The sequence below is a fragment of the Argiope bruennichi genome, chromosome 4, assembly GCF_947563725.1.
Source record: "Argiope bruennichi chromosome 4, qqArgBrue1.1, whole genome shotgun sequence".
In the NCBI taxonomy this organism is placed as follows: Eukaryota; Metazoa; Arthropoda; class Arachnida; order Araneae; family Araneidae; genus Argiope; species Argiope bruennichi.
This window is the reverse complement of record NC_079154.1, coordinates 50825695-50841437: the sequence shown is the minus strand read 5'-3', so window position 1 is coordinate 50841437 and position 15743 is coordinate 50825695. Positions and strand designations below refer to the sequence as shown.

General features: G+C 29.1%; 1 protein-coding gene across 1 annotated transcript in view; it reads left to right on the top strand.

The window, feature by feature from the left end:
- The window catches only part of LOC129966662 (lysophosphatidylserine lipase ABHD12-like), a 68467-nt gene that overhangs the window by 25677 nt on the left and 27047 nt on the right, over positions 1-15743 (top strand). The window contains exon 3 of the mRNA XM_056081165.1: positions 14177-14397. Within this exon, the coding sequence (XP_055937140.1) occupies positions 14177-14397 (221 nt within the window). The remainder of the gene's footprint in view (positions 1-14176; positions 14398-15743) is intronic.

Sequence of the window (15743 nt, the reverse complement as noted above, 5' to 3'; positions counted from 1 at the left end):
TATTCATGAATCGACCACTCACTAAGAGACTTATTTCTATAAAAATCGAATCTTTTTTCAAATATTTATAGAGTATTTCTAGCATAGTAAGACATCTTTATTATTAGATCTGCAATTGTATGTAAAATGTTATCGAATATCCAGATACTAAATTAAAAGACTTAAGATTCCATTGAACTTAACATGCAAAAGATGCAAAGGTATTTTAGAATTTTAAACTAAAATGCACTCTCTGATTTTTAATGCATTTTAATTGCTGGCATTCTTCTCATTATTCCGAAAGTAAGCCAGACGAAGTAAATAATAAGGATGCCAGAAAAAGAAATGCGAATATTATTATTAATTCATTATTCCAAAAGTAAGCCAGACAAAGTAATAACAAAGTAGCCTGAAAAAAAAATGCAATATTTTTTCTGGGTCCATATAAGACTGAATTATTATTATACAGGAATAGAGAAAGGATGAAATTTATGTTAGATTTGCTTATATTGGAAAATTGTCTCTGGAGTTGAATATTAATTCTTGAATTCTTATAAAAAAAAATTTTTTTTCTGCAGATTTCCTGTTATGTTTCAAATTTGATGAGTTATAGCTGTAATTATTAAAATATTAAGTGGTGCACAGTATTTCAGTGATAAGTTTAATTTGGTTATATTAACGCGCCGTTTTAAAGCAACACTAGGGCTATTTTGGGAAGGACTTTAAATGATAAAATTTAACCGCCGTCAGATGGCGAGGACGACGCCTGAGTTGCAGCCCACTCTCGAAACTTCCACACCATACCAGCAGGAGGATGTTCTGCCCCAACGGATATAATGTACAACAGTTCCGCTTACACGACAGTTCTTCTGTGGTATCGGGTCTCGGATCTGAAACCCTCCGGTTCCAAGCCAGAGACCTAACCACCGGGCTACCGAGGCCCGATTTCATGATAAAGAAGAAAGTATGACATAGAATTAAGAGTCTCATAATATAAACACGGTCCTTTTTCCCACTTTCTTGTTGAACAAAAGTGAAAAAATCGTTCATTTAAAAATACTCTGGGGAAAAGGACACTGCGAATGCTTATAATGTCAATCCTTCTTACAGTGATTGAGAAATTCTGGAGTCTTCCGTTTTCGACTTGCCCACAAAAATGCTTACTCTATGATGATGTCTTACCAAGAATTTTCGTGTTCGGGTGTAATGTAATGAAACCATTCTGGGTTTTCTAACAAACACACGGACAGGCAAAAGTGGTATTAAAAATAATTTTCTTCGTCTGGCATTCTTTCGAAGTCTAAATGTCTGTTTGCATGTTCTTTTATAAAAATCTACAGCTCTTTGTCAAATCTAGATGAAATTTGGTACAAATGCTTTTCAAAATAAAAGACAGGTTACTTTAATTTTCGGCAGTCGAAAGGTTAAATTAAATAAAAATCAGGTAGGTTTTAGGTATTTATTTCCATCTTGCTGTATTTTCCAAAAAATATTGTCACAAAAAAATTGTTTCTTGATAATACCAATTTCATTTCTATTTTTTCGAATTTTGATATCTTTAAAAAAAATTATTTTGATACACAATCCTTAACAATATTTTTGCTACTATGATGAAATTTGAGTTTTTCATTGTTCCATAAAATCATTTAATCGAGTATTTTTGCCAATGGTAAAATCGAAATTTAAAAAAATGCTTTCTTTGGGGCATTAATTCCGAAGTAAGTTTTTAATTACGCTTTTATTTCACAGCACATACACTTCTCAATACGCACGCAGACTAAGTTGTAGTACATTAATTTTATTAAATTCATATTTTTCAGTCTTATTTTAAATAATATAAAAATTTTAAATAAATACGTTCTATATTAATAATTCTGCAGCCAGAGAAGTCAATATAACTGCTCTTAATGTATTATAATAATTTTTTTTCTATAATTTGAACCTAAAATTTAATTACAGAGTAATAAGAGATCTCTTCCAAATTGCTTTATAAAAAGAAATTTGTTGTATTCTTTGATTTGGAATAAAATAACTTGTATTATTATTAGATAGCTCATACGCGAGCAGATGTTATGAATAGAGATCAACACGTGACGCAAGGAAATAGAATAGACACGCCCCTGTCTCTTCATTATAAAACACATATGTTATGAAGAGTAGCAACGGCAGAACAAAAAAACAATAGCTGTTTTGTTTCAGTTACTAGAACTCTTTGAAATAAAGTAAACTCCCAACTAGCCGGCCTAATGAGACAGAAGAGCAAAATTGATAAAAACAAATTCTCACCGTTTTGTAAATGCTTATTTCAATTAAACACATCTATACTTATAATAAAGCTCAATGTGTGTGTGTGTGTGTGTGTGTGTGTGTGTGTGTGTGTGTGTGTGTGTTGGCGCTCTACAGGCCAGGTCATTTGACATACAGCTATCAAATTTGGTACATGTATACCTTAGAGGTCGGGAATGTGCACGTGGGGTCCCTTTTTTTGAAATTTTAATTAGAATTTTAATTATTAATTAAAAACTAAACTTTCCCGCCAAAAAAACTTCCATTTTCCCCACCGCCAAATGAGTAAGGCTTTAGTTTTTTTTCTCCCAACAGTAATGCGGCTAGGGTTAACATTTTTCGGCGGATTATTTCAAACGATTCTGTTTATTTTCTTAATGTTTTATGCATTTAAAATTAAACATTGTTAATTAATCTATGTTTCAGATTCATTCTGAAGTACTTTTGAATTAAAATAACACAGAATAAAGGAAATAAAAAATGTCTAATCTGCATAGCGTTACCCCAACTGGCGTAGAAAAATTCACGCATTTGTGTTACCGTGAGTCGCGAAGAAAATTCACGCATGCGCATTATGTTCTGATTGTTACCATGACAACCATTATCAACGGATGATTTAAATTATTTTTAGGTTAGTTGCATGCTTTTGTAAGTAAATTGTATTTATGTTAGTTATATATTTTTTGTATATGCTTATAGTTTTAAGTACATCGTTTTTTAAGTAGTTTTTTAAACCTGTTTTCGATTTATTTTAAACGATTCATTTTATTTTCTTTGTGTTTGATGCATTTAAAATGAAACATTGTTAATGAATCGATCTGTTCATGATGAATCTGAGAAAATTTTGCTGACAAATTCTTGAGATATTAGATAAATTAAGAAAGATATTCTTTAGTGCCCATAAAGTTTAAACGCTCAGTGACTCTATTATCAGTAATCATATTATTAAAAAAAATGTTTTGTTTCAGTAAAAAATATTATTATATTAATTGCAGATTAATCATTTACACTTTAATTTAAAGCATAAATTCTACGAGGGGTAACAGAAAATGAGAGAGATACATATCACGTTATGACTGAAGGCCTTTATAATATTATGAGTGAATTATATGACTATCAAAATTTGAAGCTTTAAAATATTTTGCTGAAGAATCTATTAAAGTTGGAATTGCATAAAATATTTAATGGTACGACCGGAGTTTAATCCCCTGCTAAGCCAAATTTTTAAAAATCGCCAACAACGGCCTTGCGAAATGTTCAAAAGCAAAGGAGCAGATGTTCAATTATAGTGCATAATAAAGATTGCCAGCTTTGGCGCGTCATCGCAACTTGGCGAAGAAAGGGGTTAAACTCCGGTTCAACCTATTTAATTATTAAAATTTAAACGAACATTAAGATTGGCGAACCGGCTGGTCTTTTAAAGGCGGCTAGTCTTTTAATATTACAAACAGCTCTCATTTATAGTCTTCGATCTCTAAAAACAGGCCAGTATTATATAGTCCCATGATCTATATTTTTAGAAATAAATTGCAAAAAAATTAAATCGCAAATAAAAAATATTGCATACATTTTAAGATAAATTTTACGGTGTCTATAAATAAATAAAATATAATAAATCATACATACTTTGTATAATATGAACCGAGCTTTGTAGGACAGAATGTATGACCTCGAACTACTAAATTTGGCAGAAATATACTTTTGAGGGCAAAAATGTGCACTTCGGTGAATTTTTTTGATATTTTAATTAGAATCTAAAATAGTTAAAAGTTAAGTAAAATTAAGACACCATAAGAAAGGTTCATATATCTTCAGACGGTATACCGCAATAAACAGAACATTATATATAATGTATATATTATATACATTAACATTATATATAGAAAGTTATTCAAATGATACTTCATTAATATTTCCCACAATTTGATGCTTAAAAATACATTCTGAGGAAATCATGAACATCAAGGTATGCACATTCGAACCGGTTTTTCGAACCGGCTGCTAGCCAGATACAGCTAGTTGTAAATATTTAAAAAAAAACCCGAAAATTGTTAACTTCAATATATAAAAATGAATATTTTACATGTAAGCTAATATTTTTATTCAAACATGTTAGAATTTCAATCGAAAACTCTTAAGCAAACTTACAAGTCACGATCTACGGGATTAACCGAATTTCTCTTTCTTCCTTCTCTTAGAAAAAAAGAAATATATCCTCTATAGTTAGTATTGTTAATTTGCTGATGAGGTTTTTTGGCCATACTGTGATGGACAGACAACAATATTTAAGATAATTTATTAATTTTTGAATGTAAAGAAACTGGAAAAATCATCGATTGCTAACGGATAAAAATAAAAACATAATATACAGATAGAAAATGATAAAAAGCCAATTTTTAATGTATACAAATTCACAAGGACTCAATTCTATATTTATGCTATAAATATCAGAAATTTCATTTGTGAGTTTAAAATTAAAGGTCATTAAATGTGGCATAAAAATACATTGCATTTTTAAAGGTCAATAAAATTTAAATGAGAATATTCTCTCACTAAATCTTAAAATTGTAAAACCGTGTGCTTATAAACTGATAATGAGTGGCGGCTAAAAACTAGAATATAAACGAAAATATACTTTGTTTAATGAGGAATATTGAATATCGGACTTACTAGAATTATTTCATCAAAGAACTCATGTTTAATCATGATCGTCGGGGAGTTCCAGACGGTCATGGTTCAATTCGTAATAAGAGCTTTACGCATTAGCAAATTTCTGCCACGTGACATCACTGCACTTTATTGAAACATCAGACTCGTGATGAATATGAGTAACTTTTCTTGTAGAGTGTTTTGCATGGAGGTAATTTTACGCCGAAATTTCTGACCATGTAAATCTAAAAAAACGTTTTCAACCATCTCATTCCTGATCGATGATCTGGATATGTGCATGTACAGATAATTAAAACAGTGATGTATCAAAATCTTGACTATACGACAACTTGTAGCTGTTTTTTTGCTTCCCATTCATATTTTAATATGTCCTTGAAGTCAGATTGTCGACTTGTGATGAGATTTCTTAAGGTTTCGTAGCTTGTTGTGTTTGTCAGCGGGAAGATATGTAAATAGGGTCGAAGGAAGATTATGCAGCCGGGGTTTTCAATGTATGGAGAAAGAAAAACAAGAATTGTAAAAATGAAGAAGAAGACAGCCCTGAAATCAAAAGAAGAGAAAATATATTCCCACGAAATAATCATATATCAATCATAATAAATATAATGATTGATAAATAATAAATTATTTCTTATTAAAACATTATAATTCAGCATTTTATTTCTGTTCGATTCGTGTTCGATGATTTAATTTATTACTCTTATTTACATTTAAACCGAGATAGATTTCCTTTAAGCACAAAAAGAAATTATCTTTATTCATTTTGAAATATGCTTTACTACCTCATCTTTTTGGATTATAAAATTTGGATTCAAAAAAGAAAGAACAGATTTAGAATATATATTTCTAATAAACTACAACAGATAGAGACCTGGATAGAAGAAACTAAAAAAGTTTTATTTTATACATGCAAAGTGGATTCTTTTTCTTAAGACTAAGCATCAAACTGGTAGTTCATTTCTTGCCGCAAGCGAAGTTTTTGAATTCGATCTTGCAGAGTAGCAGACATAGATTTTAAGCACCAGCCATACTGCTAGCTGCGAAATTAAAAGTTTTAGGTTTCCTCTGCTTATGGATTTCTTATTGTTACATTTGAAAGCATGTCATATATGCTCAACATTTTTATTTAGTGTGCAAAAACAGTCAATATTTTTTTTCCTTCGCTTATGCCAGCATTATCTACAAATTTATTGTACCAGTTATAATTGTGTTTATGATGAAGCGATTCTTCGTTGGATTTACAATGAAACGCACTCTGCAACTTAACAGTAAACTCACTCTTTGTATACCTCAACACTCAAAAAGTTTTATTGAGATATCACCATTTTCTCGTAAACAAACAACGTCGCGCTTTTACCGGAATAATTTGAAGGCAAAAAATAAAATTTTGGCCTTTCCTCTAGCGAGGATATATAATATGTGCTGCATCCAAAATTCAAAGACTGATAATTGCAGTTATACATGAATCTTATTTCATTTAGACCATTTTGTTAGCAGATGCATGTCTATTACTAAAGATTTGCAATTTAACTGTTTGTCCTGATTATAGGAGATATTTTGTATACATTAAACCAGATTTCCCTTAAATAAAACTGTTTTATTGAATTAATATTATATGTATTATAAAATATTATAGAAAACATTCCCTTTCATTTACTCTTTAGAAAATATCGTATTTTGTATTTATTTCATTTCACACAGAAACGTGCTGAAAATTACATTTTGTTTAATCTATCTATACTTATAATAAAGCTCAATGTGTGTGTGTGTGTGTGTGTTGGCGCTCTACAGGCCAGGTCATTTGACATACAGCTATCAAATTTGGTACATGTATACCTTAGAAGTCGGGAATGTGCACCTGGGGTCCCTTTTTTTGAAATTTTAATTAGAATTTTAATTATTAATTAAAAATTAACTTTCCCGCCAAAAAAAATTCCATTTTCCCCACCGCCAAATGAGTAAGGCTTCCGTTTCTTTCTTCTCCCAACAGTAATGAGGCTAGGGTTAATATTTTTCGGCGGATTGTTTTAAACGATTCTGTTTATTTTCTTAATGTTTTATGCATTTAAAATTAAACATTGTTAATTAACCCATGTTTCAGATTCATTCTGAAGTACTTTTGAATTAAAATAACACAGAATAAAGGAAATTAAAAATGTATAATCTGCCTAGCTTTACCCCAACTGGCGTAGAAAAATTCACGCATTTGCGTTACCTAACTGGCGAAGAAAATTCACGCATGCGCATTGTTCTGATTGTTGTCATGACAACGACTTTCAACGGATGATTTAAATTATTTTTAGGTTAGTTGCATGCTTTTGTAAGTAAATTGTATTTATGTTAGTTATACATTTTTTGTATATGCTTATAGTTTTAAGTACATCGTTTTTTAAGTAGTTTTTTTTAACCTGTTTTCAATGATTTAAATTATTTTTATGTTAGTTGTGTACTTTTGTAATTAAATTGTATTTATGCTAGTTATATATTTTTTTGTATATGCTTATAGTTTTAAGTACATCGTTTTTTAAGTAGTTTTTTTAAACCTGTTTTAGACCGATTATTTTAAACGATTCATTTTATTTTCTTAGTGTTTAATGCATTTAAAATGAAACATTATTCATTAATCGATCTGTTCATGATGAATCCGAGATAATTTTGTTGACAAATTCTTGAGATATTTCATAAATTAAGAAAGATATTCTTTAGTGCCCATAAAGTTTAAACGCTCAGTGACTCTATTATCAGTAATCATATTATTAAAAAAATGCTTTGTTTCAGTAAAAAATATTATTATATTAATTGCAGATTAATCATTTACACTTTAATTTAAAGCATAAATTCTATGAGGGGTAACAGAAAATTAGAGAGATACATATCACGTTATGACTGAAGGCCTTTATAATATTATGAGTGAATTATATGACTATCAAAATTTGAAGTTTTAAAATATTTTGCTGAAGAATCTATTAAAGTTGGAATTGCATAAAATATTTAATCATTAAAATTTTAACGAACATTAAGATTGGCGAACCGGCTGGTCGCCAAAGGCGGCTAGTTTGCAATAAAAGTTAACTTTATTTTTTAATTTGAGCTTTTGTCAGTGTGATGACAATGCGTTAGTAAAAAGCTAATTTTTCTCCATTGATGCGTAACGTGCTCGTGCAGCTTAAATTTTATTTTTATTTTGTGCGAAATAAATTATTAACAAATATAATTAAATTATTTTTAAAAAATTCATTGAAAATAGAAATTTAATTTATAGGTTAAAATATTAGCATCATTGAAAAGATTATTTTTTGAATTTCAATATGATGTAAAAATCAATTTTGTGCTATAATATTTTCGGAAGTTATAGTGGAAAAAAAAGTCAAAATTTTCCTTAACTTTTAAATAATTAAAATTCTTCGGAAAGAATTTTCAAAAGACGCATTACGTTAGAATTGCTAATGCGAATTTGGGATCTTAATTTCTCAATATTATTGAATTTAGCCAAATGGTCTAAGCGCATTTCACTTATTATTTCACTATTTGATATAAAGTTGAAATTTTAATTTTCATAAAGCAAATAAAATTCAAATGGTAAATACATTTCTAAATTTTTTATATTTTAAAAGCAACTACTTTTGAACTTAACTGGCTCTAATAGCATATCTTAGTTGCTAAAATTAAATCATCCCTCCATTGATTTCAAATTACATTCTTTGGAAATTTTAATTTATTTCCATAAATTAATTGAAATAACTGGTTAGAATTAGATACGCAGATGCTACATTTCGAGCAGTTTTCAATAAAAACTCCATGGTCGTTATTGGATTCAAAAATTAAATTAACGTGATACATTATCAGGCGTCATGTGAACATGAACTGGCTCCAGTGGCTGATTTAGGCAGCATTTTGCAACTCTATTAAGTGCATGTTATGAAGCCTTTTTTTAATTAGATGGTCAATTTAGTATTTTTTTAGTATATTTTTAACATATTAATGATTTATTTTAGCTTTTTTTAATTTTATGAAAGCGAATGTGTATTTGTTTTTAGTTATCTGTTATGACTTCAGGAAACTCGTCATTCGCTTTTATACATAAAATTTTTGAAATAAACGCTCAATTTTATAAATATACTAATAATTAAATAAACCAGAAGAAACATATAGTAATCTAACCAATTATATTTAATAAAGAATTAATATTATTTAAAAAAAATATTATTCATAGAATACTTATATTTTACAAATTTTGCCAACTTTTTAATCGACCTTCTTGCGGCTTCCTTAGTGTATTGACTCTCTTTGTTTGCCTACTTAAAAATCAGCTACGATTATCCTGATAGCATTTTATATATATTTCTAAAACGATGTAGTCTTCGTTATTGTGTGAGTAGTTAGGATACAATTTCCACTTTGTTGACACAAAAGGACTAAAATTCAGTTATGCTATGCACTCCCGAGTATTCGGTTCTCGATTATCCGGCTTCCGTACTATCCAGTCTAGTTATCTTTTTATCATAATCAAATGAGGAAGGCAAGGGCATCTATTAAATCAACTCTTATCTAAAGGTTATTTTTTTCATGTCTGTGTAATCATTTATGAGTGAAAAATAAAATCAGTTTGAATCATTTTTCTTAAAAATTATGCCTACGATTTATGTTAATGTTTCTGTGTTTATGTTTTCTACATTTAAATTAAGCATTTCAGAATTTATATTAAAATGTGAACAATTTATATCCTTTAACTTGCTTTTTCTTTAATAAATTCCTGAAACATGCAGTGCAGTATATCAAAATATAAAAACTACCAGTACAGAGCCTGCTATTTTAACTCGACACTTTACCGGCAACTGCTTCTGTGATTCAACGGACTGCGGCTGCGTTCGCATTGATATAAATGGCGGGCTTAATACTCAATAAGAAGTGAGAAAATACATATTATAACAGTGAATTTTGGATAAAACTATGTTTTCTTAGTATCGAAGGGCTAAGAAATGAATTCATAGAACTCCGGCCTATCCAGCTTTTTTGTTATCCGGCCAGTCCTTCCAATTCATTAGGCCGGATTTCGGGAGTGTACTGTACTTAATTAGTTCCAAAATGAACAATCAGTAGTTTCGAAGTTTTAACAGACGCTGCATTCTTTATCTCTCATCATAAAGGATGTGATTCCAAAATTAGGTTGGAAGGACACATTGAGAAATATTATTTGATCATGAATAAATGCAACCAAACTGCGCAATATATATATATATATATATATATATATATATATATATATATATAACGAAATAGTATTCATCATACATATTTAAAGCTGCATTATATCCATTTTAGGAAAATCAAAAGAAAAAGAACGAAATAATGTGCAAGTCTGTTTTATAATCTATAACGGAATTCTTTTTTAAAAATAAATGAATCGAAAAAAATGCATTTCTGTCTTATAAGTTTCTTTTAATCGCATTTGGTGGAGCAATGGCTATGTGTCGGCACTGTTTCGTCTTATAAAAAAAAGAAGAAAAAAAAAAAAAAAAAAGAGAAAATGGTGGAAAACTCGTCTGTTGTTCTTTGTCGGTAAAACAAACCAGCCGTAATTACAAGTTTCAGTGGAAAGAAAAAAAATCTACAACAATTTCGAAGGAATTTTGGAACATCTTTTCTTAGAAGGAATAGAACAAATTTGAATTCAGTCTGAATTTCGATATAAGAAATTCTTTGAAAATCATGATCAATAAAAAATATTCCTCTTTCCATTAATGTATGTCTGAAGAATTTTAATTAAAATTCTATAATTTTATGCATATTTTCTAAATTAAAACTAATAAATATATGCTGGAAATATTATTTTAAAGGAATCATAAACGTCCCTTTTAATAATGCCGGAAATATGAAATATTATCATTTTAATTTGCAAATATGTTTAAATGGTATTATGTTTATTATAGACTCGCTACCTTTGGCGGCCATCTTGTTGGCTTGTTATATATTATTACGAATCTGTAATGTTTCTTTCCTGTGCACTCAGTTTCATGGTAAGAAGAAAGTTTTATAAATATTCTAATGAATGTTGATTGCATGTCGAATCAACGATCTTCAACCTTGATAACGAATTTGATGATCTTGACAAGAAAAATAAGGGATCCTAAATATTGGATAATTTTGGCAATTCGACAATATCTCTGTTAAGACTCGAATTATAGGGATTTTTCTAGAACATTCATTGATGCATCGCGGGAACTGTAAAAGCATAGGCGCACAGAAAAGTGTAATTGTCGAATAAATTATCTCTGGTAACGGTGACCTCCAATGACTTCTCTCTGAATGCTTTGTGTTACTGGAGCTGTTTATTAATGATTTTATGCTTGTTCATGAGCGGTTGAATTTTGCTAGTTCTGTCTTTGCGCACACTTCGGCCGTCCTTTGTTTTCTGCGTTTTGTGGCTTCTTGTCGAATAAAGCATCGATATCTGTTACTGAGTTTGTTGAACGTTTCATTGCACACCCACTTGGTGGATATCTGAATAAAATTATTCTTGTTATAATATTAATATGCATTTATTTAAAATTACACCTTATTGTTTGAGAAGACTGGAAAATTTAATGCAATCAATGTACTATAAATTATTGCGCATACAAGTTGAAAAGGGAAAATAAAATCTGGTTTCTCAATTCATCCAAAAACAATTTTTCTATCTTAATTTTTAGCACTGTTAAAAGCACGTGATCGAATGATTTGATGGAATAATAAAATCAGTATAAACCGTTACGATTGCTTATCAATTTAAATTTTTTAAAAATTATTAAAATTAGAAGAAAAAAATGCACGGAAAATAAGTTATATATATAAAAAAAATTTTTGAGTTTTAAAATAATGTTAAAATAATTATTAAATTTTTTTATGAAATAATATTTCTTAAGATATAGCTAATAAATAGTCAAAAACTTTCTTAATTTTTAATTAACATTTGGACTTGGACAAAAACTGTAGATTTATTCAAAAAGCATACAAAGAAACATTTATCATTACATAGAGATATTAATTTAATTTAACTTATTTAAAGCATTGGATTTAGACTTTCCAAGAATCCATTGAATACATCTATGAAAATTCAATTCCTCTAAAATTTAATTATTAAAGTTTTAAACTAAGACACCATCATGTAATTATTTGCTTCAAAAGATATATACATGATTACAAAAATAAGAAAGTGAAAATAAAATAAAGCTTTCATAGTCAAGATCTTTTTTATATTATTTTTGTTCTTTTTTATCATAAAATGATTAATTTTTATGGTGAAAAATTAAATTAAATAAAAAGTTAAATTTTAAATTAAATTATCATAAAATGTTCAATTCAGTATTGCAATTAAAAAAAATTTAGACAAAAATTTGATCTAATGTACATAAATTAATTGAAATATTTGTTTCAAATGCAATAAACTATATTCTGCATTAAAAATTAAATTAAAAATTATAATTATTCATTTATAATTGTTCAGTGAGAAAATGAAGAGAAAAAAAATTCTCTCCACGAACCAAACGATTTCCGTCTGAAAAAAAATATTGAACAGAATGCACTTTAATGCGATCAGACTACCTTTTCAAATTAATAAAGAATATTAGTTAATTATAAAAGACAATAAAAAGGATAACATTAATACGGATAAAGTGAAGAATAGTGTGCCCCCGAGTTTGCCGCCAATATGACAAATCATTGGAACGCTCTTCTAGCAACCCTAATGCTGTTTTATTTACTACTTTTTGCAATGGTTGAGTTGTACATGAACTACAATTATATTATGAAAAATGTTAAATTAAAAATATTAAAAAGATATCGATTAAAGATTTTAATTTTGTTCTTTAATTATAATTAAAAGTTTATTAAATAAAGAAAGTTAAGCTTATAATTAAAAGCTATTTTCTTCCTTCTTTCTTCCTTTTTTTTAATGTGAATACGAACAGAAAATATTTATTCTTTTGCAATTTTTAATTCTCAGTATGCGTTTTAAAAATCGTCTGAATTCTTAATTTACGAAATCGTCTGCATTGTCACTTTAAAAGACAGCTGCAATAGAATTCTTCGCAGTTCTCGTAATTCTTTTGGTGTTCTAACGGTTGATTCCCTTCATAATTTGCAAGAATGGATGTCGGGTAAATGGGATGAAAAACAGTATTTCAAACCTGTAGAATGGATCAAGAGTGAGTGAAATATGTATACATTTTTTTTTTTTTTTTTTACGAGTTGATGAAGTTAGGAAAGGATGCTTATTTGAAATTTTGTATGGAGAATGGTTTGATATAGAACCGGTAGAATGGATGAAGAGCGAGTGGAATATATTTTTTTACGAATTGATGAAGTTGGGAAAAAGATGTTTGTTTGAAATTTTGTATGGAGAATGTTCCGATTGCTTCTTCCTCTGTTCTTTCTTTTCTTTTGGTTATGTACTGTTCCTGTTATCCACACAGTCCTTATGTTCAATGTGCTAGCGAAGGTACTCGCTTCCCGCTATTTCTGCTAGCGAAGCCGTAGGATGTTTTTTAAGTTAAAAAAAAACAATACTTATCATTAAAAAGTCCTAATCATATGGTGGGAAATGGTAACCGTAACTGTTCCACGGAAGTATTTGTTTATTTTGTCCACCATCTTTATTGGCGACTTGGCATTGTTGGCGCAGCAAGGGGCACACTAAAATTAACTTTTAACAATTAATACTTATATATATTATAAATATATTATCTTAAATTATTTTACAAAGCCTTTATCTTCGTATCTTTTATGCATTCCATCTATTTTTTTAACTCATGTTGCCACCGCGTACATTTTAAATATAATAATAAATCGAAATTTTATTTCGTGCACATGGACTTATTCGCATCAAACTCAAGAACATATTTAACGTCCAGTTTGTCGATTATAGTGTCTAATTACAAAATAATTATTACTATCCTATTACTTCATATTTAATGTAGACAAACACTCAAATTAATCAAAGATTAGCCATTGGGCCTCTATAATAATTATTTAAAAATTGACTCAAAAAAATGACCAAGAAAAATTTATCCTTCCTTAGAGAGGAAGCATATGCCTTTACTTTAATGCTTTATAAATAATATTTTAATAATTCATTTACTTTAACACTCAATTTAAAAAGTCTAATAAATAAATACTTTATAATTCAGTCTTGTTTTATTTTGATAAAAGTCCAAAAGGGAAAAAAAAAACATTTGTTGTATACTTATATATTGTATTATTTCAGGGCTGCTGCATCCCCACTTATCGACCGTTGGCCAGCTTCTGTGGAAGAGCTTGACGGAAAGCGAGCGAAAGTGTTGGCGACTGCTGAAACGATCGGACGCCCTTAGAGCCCTGTTGGCCTTCCTTTTGATCTTCTACGTCGGACTGCCACTCGCATTTTACTTATGTCCCTGGACCCGAAGATCGGCCGTCTACATGAATTTCATAGATTGGCCATTCCAGGTAAGTTTCACCAAACTCATGCAGTGCCTTACATCCAACCGTGGTTTTCCATGTCCTTTATAATTATTTATCAATATTTTCCCAATTTGCTGCCACTTTTTCATTTATTCATACGTGAAATGTGCGAGGTAAACACAAATAATATTTTTTATATACAAGAATATTTATTTGACGTTGAAAATTTGCACACAAGATTAATCTGACATGCTAGAATTTTAAAGACACTAAAAAAAATGATTCTTCTTTGACTAAAACGGATCGAGTTATGAAGTTTTAATATTTTTATGTCAAACAATCTAGACCTTGAAAAAAGTAAAAGACATAAAAAAAACAATTTTTATTCTTCTTTGACTTAAATTATTCAATTTATGAAAAATTTGAATATTTTTGTTTTAAATTATCATAATGTTAGACTAGTTCAACGGCTTCCTGGTAGATTTGTCAATCAACAAATGACTTTTTTCTAAGGCAACCATTGATTGGATTGAAATAATGATTCTCTATCTGTTTCAGTATTTCAGAAAAAAAGGGGACAATTTTTGTTCAAAATGTTAGCATGTTAAGATTTTACTAAATATGACTCATTGAACCAGGCGGGAGATGTTTTAAAATTTAAATTCAGGTACTTTTCCGAAGTACATTTATTGAGACAATTATCATAAAATATAATTCTTTATCTAATTTAACCACGGCAGCTTATTCCTTCAACTAAAAGCATTTGTCTATCTCTGATTCTGCTCTATCGATTTAGAAATGAATGGACACCCTTATATTTTGTTACTGTACGTTAATTTCAGCAAAAAACATAAAATACATGCAAAAAAAAAATCAATAAAAGAAACAAAAATCTTCCGAAAAATAATATACATAGATTATTTTAAAACTCCTGACTTTAAAAAAAATATTTTTAGTTTCCGTGAATTGCTTATCTAGATGCTAGTGATTTTAATCACAGAATACAGTATCTGGGGATTTTTTTTCTCTAATTTTCCGAGCTGTCATTATTTTTTACATTAACGGATAAGCAGTTTCGGATGTTCCTTTTAAGCCAAATCTAAAGAGAATAAATGACATATAGAATAGATTGCTCTTTGGTAAATTTTGCCACTGTGAAAGAACAACGGATATAATACAGAAATGTTACACGCCATAAAAGTTTTTATAATCTATGATACACAGTGGGAGTATTTTCTGTATATTAAAGTCGTTTCTTTGACAAAAGTTCGACTTGTCAGTGTGGCACCGAGGAAAGCTCTGTAAATCACGTGATCACAGCCTGTGCACTATGGCGAAAACACAGACTCAGATGGCTAAGGACTTGGATGTCTCTTGACGTCTTAAAATCC